General features: G+C 44.8%; 1 protein-coding gene across 1 annotated transcript; it reads left to right on the top strand.

Annotated features, from left to right (window-relative positions):
• Nucleotides 1–1,930: 1,930 nt before the first annotated feature.
• Nucleotides 1,931–2,836, top strand: LOC123408539 (E3 ubiquitin-protein ligase SIS3-like). Its single transcript, XM_045101626.1, has 3 exons — nt 1,931–2,076; nt 2,332–2,448; nt 2,567–2,836. Exons 1-3 carry the CDS (start codon nt 1,990–1,992, stop codon nt 2,834–2,836), a joined length of 474 nt encoding a protein of 157 aa, XP_044957561.1. The 5' UTR covers nt 1,931–1,989.
• Nucleotides 2,837–11,442: the final 8,606 nt, after the last annotated feature.

The following is an 11,442-nucleotide window of genomic DNA, read 5'->3' as shown; positions in this document are numbered from 1 at the left end:
TCGCCAGGTGCTACTTCGGCCTCTTGGCAGCTGCTGTCCTCGTGATCACCTGGCTCAATCTGAGGTAAAACTCGCGTACAGTACAGAAACATGCAACATTCATTACCCTGTTCAACCACCCATTCCCCTGCTATGGATTTACTGTATTTTTTACTCTACTGCAGCAAGAACATACAACATACATTCTGCTTATATCAAAAGCACTGTTCAACCATTCAGACATTCCCCTGTTCTAGACTTAACTGTGTTTTGACCCACTCTGCTGCAGCAATGACGTTTACGATTCAGATACCGGTGCTGATAAGAACAAGAAAGAATTTGTTGTCAACATTGTTGGCAGGTACTGCTCGTTTCCATTACCGGGCAGTAGTAACATCCTACATGCTTGCATACCTGTATTCAGGAATGAAACATTTTACAGTGTCATCTGATGTGCAGTCGAGCAGTGACACAGTATGCAGCGAACCTTTCTCTTCTGCTCGGGTTTGGAGGGCTATTTTGGGCCTTTGCTGAAGCAGGGGACGTGAGGTTCATGGCGTTGGTGCTATGTGCAATCCTTTGCGGCAATGTTTATCAGGTAAAATCTTGTACTCTTCTTCCTGGAACATCTGTGCGTGTTTATGTTGTGTAATATGTATCATGAGTCATGACACAATATATTTGCCCTTTGGTGATATATTATGGGTTCTCCTATAAAACCGCGTGGCGCGTTTCAGTACTTAACCGTATTTTGGTTAGTAGTGTTTAACATTCTCTTTAATGTCTATCATGTACATTTTCACAGTGCCTGCCGTTCCGATTAAGTTATCGTGGCCTAGGCGAACCATTAAGTTATCATGATGGAATTTTTTTTCTACACGGACAGTTTAGGTTTTTTTTTCCTAATCGCTGTCTAGGCGCAGCGCACACTCTCTCTCTGCACTTCACTTCACTTCCCATTACCCTTACCCATTCCCCTCCCTCACTCTCTCCGCCAAATCCCTAGCAGCAGAGTCCACCGCCGATGGGAGAGCCCACCACCGACAGGAGAGCCCACCGCCGACGGGAGGGAGCGGGATTGGGGAGCGGGAACCGAGGTGGGCAGCGAGGGCGGAGGAGGAGGATCTTTGGCGGAACTGGAACTCGCGCTCGACGGCATGGGCGGACTGGAGGATGGCGCCGGCGGGCTTCTTCCACAGCACGTACCGCTGGGGCTCCCCGCCGGGCGCGGAGGCCTCGAGGCAGTAGGTGGGGTTGGACTGGCCGTGGCTGAACTGCGTGAGGGCGAGCGCCGGCGCCGGTGCGGGGAAGCCCGGGACGTGCGCGGCCGCGTACCGCAGCAGCGCCGCCTCATCCAGCGCCTACGCCTCGTGCACCGGCCGCAACAGGTCCGAGGTCAGCGTCGCCATCTCGCTCGCTCGCTCGCCGGCTGCCGGTCCAGGATTGGATTGCCGATTGCGGGCAGAGGACGGGGAGGGGACAGGGGACGACGACTGTCGAACAGTCCGGGATTGGATTGCTGATTGCGTGGCTGTTGGAAAGGTACTGCTGCATAATTTGTCCATACAAAATCAAAGCTTGAATGTGATTGAAATATTATTCAAGTGCTGCTTATACATGATTATTGTACAAAGGATGGCAATATTTAGCGTTAGCAAGGTTCATGTCAATCAAAATCTACTGATGTATAGCATATGATCTTCATAGACTATTGTAGTTACTTTAGCCTGCTTGTGTATTACCTGACTGTAGGGATATCCATGTCTATTGCCATTTGAATTGGATGTATTTAAATTCTGTTTGACGCATGTACTGAGTTGTGAATACGACATCGGATTGTTCATATCTGGTTTGCATCAGCTAGTATCATATCCAGTTACTAAAAACATGATGAATCTGTCGAGTGTTCTTTGTATTTGCACAATACAAACTGAAGTGTAGACGTCAGTGGCCAAGATTTTGCTGGGCTGAACTTTCTGATATGATTACTAGAGGAATTTCACATTTTCCATGCTTTTATTTACATGGCAGTGGCTAAACCGAAGGCATGCTCTCCAACTGAGGGCACAACAGAGGATTCCGGTCTCTGAATACGGGGTAATGTTTCCATTTATTTCTTTACTGGCGTTGTATGTAGAAAGTGATCTGTCAACATTAGGGAAGCTTCAACATATCATATTAAGTTATTACGAATCTTTATCAATACTATTCTATTCAGTATGTCCAAAGCAGTCAGGATTGCATATTTTGTCCTAGCACACAAGTTTCAATCCACACAAGAGCTGGCTAGGTTATTTCTAGCAGTAGGAAGGTAATATGACAGCATTATTAACATGACGCTCATGTGTGCAGGTTTTGGTTGACATGATTCGTGTGCCTGACTGGGCTTTCGAAGCGGTCGGCTTGGAACTGAGAGGAATGGGCCAAGACACTGCATATCATCCTGGCCTTTACCTGACAACAGCCCAGGTGAGAGTTGCTTACAAGCATTACCTGAAGTGTAATTTGCCATATGCTGCATCATCATCATCATCATCACAAGAATACATCTAAATGTGCTAAATGTGATCTCTTGTGCTTCTTTCAGAGGGAAGCGGTGGAGGCTCTGATCCAGGAGCTCGCCAAGTTCATGCTGAAAGCGGTGCCGACGGACTGCACCGAGTGCCCGATCTGCCTGGAAGAGTTCAAGGTGGGGAACGAGGTGCATGGCCTCCCGTGCGCGCACAACTTCCACGTGGAGTGCATCGACCAGTGGCTGCGGCTGAACGTCAAGTGCCCGCGGTGCCGCTGCTCAGTGTTCCCCAACCTGGACCTGAGCGCGCTCAAGGGCATCCGCTCCAGCAGCGAGATGCTGTAGCAGGACCGCCCCTCGGGAGCATCAGCTCTTACATCTGGAAGCATCAGAAGTACATATGGAGATGCTACGGCTCTTACAACTGGAAGCATTAGAAGTACAGATGGAGAGAAGAACCGTTTGGCAAAGGCTTCGCTTGCTTATAATTGTGAGAGGTAAATGCATTTCACTGTAAGATAATTTTAGCTCTTTCCGGTGTGACCGAGAAAAATGTTGATCCTTCAGGAGAGGAAATTGGCAGAAGCTTTCACTTAGGCACTGTTTGATAACAAAATATTTTTGAAGTATTCCAGGAATACTACAGTTTTTTTAAATACCATAGTTTTAATTACTTTGAGCTGTTTGGCTATGAGTGAAAACTGTGGTATTAATATTTTGCTACCAAACATAGCCTTACAGTTCAGTAAACGCGCTTCCATAATTGATATCTTAGTTTTTGTTTTTTGGGGATCCTATATCTCATTCAGTAAGCCCTATGTCCCAAATGCAACGAGCTCATTTTCTGTTAAATCGTTCAGTAAGATATGCAGCCTCCGGAGCACGCGGAGGAAGGCATTCGTGGCGGCCGGCGCCGGAGCAGCACCCGATACGTCTTCGCCTGCTCCGTCTTCGCCTCCCTCAACTCCGTGTTCCTCGGATACGGTACGTCCTTCTCCCAAACTCCGGCCGCCGTCGTCCCGATGCAGATTTCATTTCACTTCGGCCATAAGAATTTCTTGGCGATCGTAACAGGGCATGGCAACTTGATTGCTTCTTGTTGAATCAATCACGTACTATAAGTCCCTACAACAAGACCTACTGTAAGATATGTGAGAAATTTAGATAGCTTTTGATATGACATGACATGGCAAATCAGATAAGAGTAAAGAGTAAAGTGCTACTAATCTGAAGTAGATGTGGAGATTTTGGTGCCGGAAATAGTAAGGACTAGGATCTTCAGAAATGCGCGTCGAATTCCGACCCATGATGCTTATTTCTGCGAGTTGGGGGCCATTATAGATTTATTTCTGCCAGTTGATCTAACATTGTCTATAGAAGCTGACTGGCTAAACTTATTTCTATGTTTGGTACATAGATTTATTTCTATGTTAGTTTCGTAAGTGTTTCTTGAGTAGCATCCCTATAGAAGATGACTGGCTAAACTTATGTTTGGTACACCAGCATAGTTTCTTGAGTAGCACTCATAGGTACCCATAAAAAAAGTTCAGGAATTCATATTCATGGCTTAAACATGTGAAAATCACCTTACCAAGAGATTTAAGTCTACACAAAGAACCCCTCGTCATCATCCAATTCTTCTTCTCCCAAAGGAGCAATGTGGCCATCATTTACATAAGCCTCATCATCATCTGTATCATCATCAGATTTGAATTGAACATCTTCAAACTCAACAGGTTTTATATTTGTTATGACTGAAACATCAACTCTTGATCCTTCGTCATCATTTCTACTCCAACTAGTGATCTCTTCAGGTAGTGTAATATTTGGCACTGTAATTTCTGCATCTATGGCATCCATTACATCTGCCTCACCACCTTCATCATCTTTAGCAGCTTCATCAAGGCCTACGCCATTTAAAACAGAAGGAGCAAACAAATTGCGTGGATTCATTTTAATAACAGCTGCCCAATAAGGGTTCTTCACATCTCTCACATAGAAAACCTGTTGAACTTGGAGGCCTAGAATGTAAGGGTCCCCCTTGAATCTGTCTAGAGTAGTGTCGAGTTCCATAATTCCATATTTGGTGTCCTTCTTATACCCCTTACTCTCAGTTCTATTGGAAGGAGGCACATCAAACCAATCACACTGGAATAGAACAACCTCCTTATCAGGAGGAAAGTCAAGAAATATGATTTTCTTGATCACCCCGTAATAATCAATATTGCCCGTGGTTGCATCGCCCGTAACTATGACGCCACTATTTTGGGTACTCAAATCCTTCTCTATATAGGAATTCCGAAAAAAATATCCATTCAAAATTGTACGGTTGTATACACGAGCTAGGTGATCAGGTCCATTAGCTAGTGCATAAAGTAGACTGCTGACCTTGCCATCATTGTGGAGTTCTGTAATCTGTTTCATCGAATAGAATTTGTGTGAGTGTAATGTACAGCGTTGATACATTATAATGAGGAACACTAGTGAAGATACGAAAGAAACTTACCCATCTCTCAAACCATCCAACAAACTCTTCTTTGTGCCGTTTCTGAGGATTAGGAGAATTGTTACTTGTGAGCTCCTGAAGATGTTCACTTTAAAGAGAAATGATTTTTAGTTCAAAAGCAAATTATTAATGCATATCACGATGTGAAATAAATACACAAGTATGCTTACTCCATCCATGGCGCAGTTTCCTCACAGTTTTTTATTATGAAATGCCTCATTCTATTAATCTCAGCCAAAGAGAATGATTCACAAACAAAACCTTTCTTGGAGTAATCAACTGTACTCATTATGCTAATCCCTGTTGGTGGTTGATCTGTACCTCCATCTTCATGACGTTTGGACTGACTTAGCTTGGTAGGCATTCCATCAAGGAATCGACTGCAAAAAGTCATGCACTCTTCAAGTATGTACCCCTCTGCAATAGAATCTTCTAGTTGAGCCTTGTTACGCACATATCCTTTGAGCATATGCAAGTATCGCTCAATTGGATACATCCATCTATACAAGACAGGCCCTCCCAACCGGGCCTCTTCAGCAAGATGAATTGGAAGATGCATCATAATATCAAAGAATGCTGGTGGAAAGATCATCTCGAGCTAACATAGAGTTTCTGGAATTGTTTGGCTCAACTTCTCCAAATCTTCATCCCTTAACTCTTTCGAGCATAAATCAGAAAAGAATTTACTCAGCTGAAGCAATGGGTTAACAACATTCTCTGGCAAAAGCTTGCGCAACGCAATAGGAAGAAGTTTCTGAAATATAACATGGCAGTCATGAGTTTTGAGTCCACTAATTTTGCACTTATCGAGGACCACACACCGCTTAATGTGTGAAGCATAGCCATCAGGCATCTTAATGCTCTGCAGAAACTTGAGGAGCATTTTCTTCTCTTCCTTATTTAAAGTGTAGCAACCTTTCTTTATTTCATACTTATGCTTACCGGGCTTTGGATGCTGGTCCTTCCTAATTTTCAAGTCCTCCGAATCAAGACGAGCCTTCACACCATCCTTTGATTTCTTATCCATCTCAAGCAAAGTCCCTAGAATGCTTTCACAAATGTTCTTCTCGACGTGCATAACATCCAAATTGTGCCTAACGAGCAAGTGCTTCCAATATGGGAGCTGGAAAAATACACTTTTCTTCCGCCAGTTATGCCAGCTATTAGTTTCCGGTCGTTTTCTCTTATTTGACCGTCCAAACGGTGCATGCTGAATGCTATCAAGCTCCCGCACAACTTGTTCACCAGTAAGTGCCACTGGAGCTTCGCTATTATCTGTCTTGTTGTTGAACAAGCACTTGTTTCGACGCCATTTGTGGGTCCTCGGCAGAAAACGTCGGTGTCCCATGTAGCAATGCTTTCGACCATACTTTAGCCATAAAAAATCTGTATGTTTGTGGCAATACGGGCATGCTAGCTTCCCTTTTGTGCTCCAACCACTCAGCATTGCATAAGCTGGGTAGTCATTGATGGTCCATAACAAGCATGCATACATCTGGAAATTTCTTTTAGTTGCAACATCATATGTGTAAGCACCATCCTTCCATAGAATATTCAGTTCATCAATCAAGGGCTGCAAGTATACATCTATGTTATTTCCTGCTGACTTTGGTCCTGGAATAATCATTGACATAATCCAATTGTGTTGCTTCATGCACATCCAAGGTGGCAAGTGATATGGGATAAGAATGACAGGCCATGTAGTGTGTGATAAACTCATGAGCCCAAAAGGGTTGAATCCATCTGAAGCAAGGCCAAGCCGAACACTCCGAGCATCTTTTGAGAATTTCTTAGAATATTTCTTATCAAAATGCTTCGAGGCCTTTGAATCTGCAGGATGCCTCACTACGCCATCATCCACCCGACCATCCTTATGGCATTTCATATGTGATGACATAACTTCTGTCATGTACAACCTTTGCAGTCTTCGAATGAGTGGGAAATACCTTAGAACTTTCTGTGGCACTGGCTTCCTTGATTTACGACTTGATGTATTGTCTTCGTCACTGGTAGGAGTAGATTTCCATCGAGACGCGTGACAGACAGGGCATTCTTCGGCATCAGCATGATCATTATGGAATAGCACACAATCATTAATGCACGCGTGTATCTTCTTGTAATCCAACCCAAGATCTCGGATCACCTTCCTTACTATTGCGAGATTAGTAGGAATGCAGCGACCCTTTGGCAGCACCTGTGCGAACATCTGCAGAACTAAATCACATGCTCTATTGGTCATCCCAGACACGCACTTGATTTGGTAAAGCTTCACAATGAAAGATAGCTTTGTGACATCCTCACAACCTGGGTACAACTCTTTTTTTGCCTCTTTCAATAGTTCGAAGAACACCTTGGCTGTTGCATTTGGCTCCTGGTTTCTTCCATCACCGCTGGAATCATCCACATGAATGTCTCTTGTACCTTCATCATGATCTGCATTACTTTCCATGCCCGTGCCCCTTAAGAGAGTATGGAGCATGTCACACATTCCAGCACCATCATCTACATCATCTTCATTATCAGAATCTTCAGACATGATGCCCTCATCAGGTTGTTCACCATGGTATATCTAGTGAGTGTAGCTCTGATCCATCCCATAGTACAGCAAGTGAGTATGAACCTCCTTTTTATTTCTTTGAGCACTATTCAGACATTTCCTACATGGACATGGTACAGCTGATTTTGGATGAGGACCATCGAAAGCAAAATTCAAGAAATTCTTCATGCCAGTTTGCCACTCAACAGAATCTCTTTCCTTATCCTTCCAGCTCTTATCTCGTGTCATTTTGCCTTATCTCCGTAAAGCCTGTCCTGTTAAAAAAACATAGCAATTGCATTAGTACCTGCACTACAATCAATAGAATCACTAGCTGCATCACAAGACAAGACAACAAGGACACAAGACAATAACATTATAGCCTGCTTAAAATCATAAGTGTTGAAGCCTGAATCACAAGTGTAGAAGCCTGAATCACAAGTGTTGAAGCCGGAATCTAAATTTGCTGCACTTTGCTGCACTTGCAATGAAAAATAGTACAGAGGAAAACAGGGAGGGGAATACTCTGAATTTGCTGCACTTTGCTTACTCTGAATTTGCTGCACTTTGCTGCTCTAAGGAGAGGGACGGCTGACCAGGGGAGAGCTTCTGCAGGGCGTTCCACTCATGCGCACGGAAGTCCCGGGCTGCCGACCAGGATGGCGGAAGAGCCGGAGCAGAGCCGGTTGGCGCCGGAGTTCATACGTCAGGCGATCCAACCATGCGCCCACTGGCAGGATCGAGTAGCAGAGATCCAGGGAAGAGAAGGCCGAAGGGAAAAAGGCGCCGAGCGAAGGGTGCCGGATCAAGGTTAGAGGGAGAGGGGAGCGCCAGGGAGGTGCCAGCACGGGCTGCTTCGTCGCGCAGCCATGGTGTGGCTGCTGGATGCGGCAAGCGCTCAGATCGGGTCGTACGACGGCGAAGCACGGGATTTGGGGTAGTACTTTTGAGGATCTGGGATAGTTGATTTATTTATTTTAGCCAAAATCTGTCCATTAGATTTTTTTGCACAGCCATATCATTCTTATCTCTCCTTCCACGATATGCTCCTCGTGGCTTAATTATGTGCCAAGTAAGCCCCTATGAAGTAAAGAAAAATTGGCTAATGAGGGAAAAAAGTTTATGCTTGCTGCCTTTTCTCATGCCAGCATCAAAGGCAATTAGAATGTTTTCGCTGATGCGTAGAAATTAAAAAGGGCTAGATAAAAAAAGGGTTGGCATCTCCTTTCTTGCTGATGTCCGAACGAAATCATCATTTGTAGTTGACTTACAAATTGGCTCTTCATACACATTAGGAAGTGATGACATGAAAAAAACATATAGTATGTTTTTTTCCCAGACGTGATTTTGTGCTTGGCCTTCAAATATGGTCCGACCAGGTAGAGAAGCAATGTAAAAATTTACAGGAGGCAGTACCTTTGGTTAATGCTTATGATGTGTTTACGTCAAAATCATTTATGATGACTTATGTAATGAAAGACACGTATATAATGTTCTCTAGCTTTGCCACTTGCATATGAATCCTTCCAATCGTGTGAGCAAAGCGAATTGTTTTTTTAACATATGGGATTAGGAAAACATGCATGGGTATGTTCTTTTGAACTCGTGCTTAGCTTCTCCGACAGATTTTAATATTGTAAGCCCAGCGATTTTTTTTCTTGGAACACATGGGAATAGGAACTCGTGCTTTTGCTTCTCCGATATATTTAAGTATTGTAAGCCTAGCGATTCTTTTTCGAACGTAAGGGAATATAAAACATGCATGCGTACGTTCTTTTTACCTCGTGTTTTCCTTCTACTATGGATTCCAATATGGCAAGGCTAGTGAATTGTTTTTTTTTTGAAACGTGTATGATTAAGAAACATGCATGCGTAGGATTCCAATATTGCAAGGCCAGCAAATTGTTTTTTTGAAACGTGTACGATTAAGAAACATGCATGCGTACTTATTTCTTTTTAATAATATAAAGATTGAAGGCGCCAATGAAGCATCCATGTTGGCTGAGTATAATAATGTGCCTCGCTCGATCCCACGGGCACGCCTGTTCGTCATTTTTCCGACAATTCAATAAAATCATTTTTCTCAATTCCCTTCTAAAATCCAAAAGGGAAAGAAGTAGAGGGAGTCTTCTCCTCCCGATCTAGTAGCAATTTTTCGACTATGAAGAATGATCTCCCCGCGTCATGGAGATTGGGCACCATGCGAGTGATGGTCACTGATGTATTATAGATTTAAATAGACACAAGCATATGATTATGGTACGCCTAAGTAGTGCAAAATATTCCTAAATGAGTGTGGAATTAATATCTTTGATGTTCCCTATAATTACTAGTATTTGTCAAGAGTGAATTTCTTTTTTTTGAATGGGTGTGAGTGTGACACAATTTGTCTGAATTGGCAACCATATATACTAGTATGAATACATGTGCAATGCACGACTTAAAATTAGCAAGTGATATTGGCACAAAGCTTCAGCTAGTAGATAGATTAGGGTTTTAACCTTCATAAGGGGCGGCACTTCATCTTCGTGTTTATTTTCCGGGCTTCGGTCGTCCTCAAGTTCGTTTGTAGAGATGGATTAGATGGAGCTCCGACGTACAACTGTAGTGACTCCTTGGGACGGCGAGGTTAGAATTTTTTATCGTGCGTTAGTCGTGCATGAAGACATCCCGGTTATCATCAACAAGGTTAAGTTAGATGTGACACGAAAACGATGATAAACAACGTGTCAACGGCTCATTCTGGCTCATGTAAATTTTATTTTGTTTGTTGTATTTCCGATGGACCAGCATGACGATCAATCCGAGTCATTTAAAATAAATACTTATTAATTGATGACTAAGAACGGAACAAAAAAAATATATAGAAAGATGTATCCACGTACCCCACTATTTTCCTATCTCCTTGTAGTTTTCTTCTCAGGCTATATCAAAAGGTTCGTACGTACCAGGTCACGAGCACACGATGCATGGGGCCCTTCTTTCAGGATGATTCTAGAGGACCGTGGAGTAAACAGATGCCACTATTCACTGCGAATCCTGAGCATATCAGCCGCTAGATTTAGGAAATCAACGGTTCCGATGGACACTTTGAGTTCGATTCAAAACTGGTATACTATGTAGGAGTATAGAAATGAATTTTGGTTCAATCACATGTAAATATTTCGGCGAGTATGGGGGTGGCCAGTGGTGGTGCCCGCGCCGCCTGCGACTAGGGCCACGCTGCCGGCGCCGCTGCACACCTTGGCGACCACCACGCCGCCGCTGCCCACCCCCATGGAGGCCGCGCCTCGGGACTCCAGGTGAACTTCCTGAAGAGCACGACCACGCTGATCCGCTGCGACCCCGCCACAGCCACGCCTGTCGTCGACCTACTGGGGTGCCCCATCGTGGATCTTCCCATCACCTACTTGGGCATCCCGCTGACGCTGCGGCGCCCAACTACTGCCCAGCTACAGCCCGTCGTCGACAGAACCGCCGGCATGCTCCCGTGCTGGAAGGCACCCCTCATGAACAAGGCCGGTCGCCTCGCATTCTTCAAAGCCGTCCTGAGCGCGATCCCCATCCACCAGCTCCTCGTGCTGGCTCCATCGAAGAAGGCAATCCAAGCGTTGGTAAAGATCCAGCGAGGATTCCTGTGGGCGGGGCGCGCCAATGCCTAGGGAGGTAACTGCCACGTCAATTGGCAACGCGTTGCGTGGCCAATCTCCTTGGGTGGCCTCGGCGTCCGGGATTTGCAGCACCACCCACGATGCCTCCTCTGCGACCAAGAACCAGAAACTATGCACCACCTCCTCCTTGCCTGCCCATTCTCCCGACAAGTATGGCATGAAACCCTGGCCTGGCTAAGGATTCCCTGTCGCCCACCGGATGGCGAGGAATCGCTCAATGCTTGGTGGTCCACCGCGA

This window comes from Hordeum vulgare, chromosome 7H (assembly GCF_904849725.1).
Source record: "Hordeum vulgare subsp. vulgare chromosome 7H, MorexV3_pseudomolecules_assembly, whole genome shotgun sequence".
Taxonomy (NCBI): domain Eukaryota; kingdom Viridiplantae; phylum Streptophyta; class Magnoliopsida; order Poales; family Poaceae; genus Hordeum; species Hordeum vulgare.
Note: the sequence above shows the minus strand (reverse complement) of the source record. Positions and strands in the feature narration are given on the sequence as shown.

Bases quoted from the DNA above. Each gene is read 5' to 3' on its own strand.
- LOC123408539 (XM_045101626.1), top strand. From the start codon at position 1,990: ATGCTTTTATTTACATGGCAGTGGCTAAACCGAAGGCATGCTCTCCAA. The intron at 2,077-2,331 runs GTAATGTTTCCA...TCATGTGTGCAG, and splicing joins TTCCGGTCTCTGAATACGGG to GTTTTGGTTGACATGATTCG. The intron at 2,449-2,566 runs GTGAGAGTTGCT...TGCTTCTTTCAG, and splicing joins TTTACCTGACAACAGCCCAG to AGGGAAGCGGTGGAGGCTCT.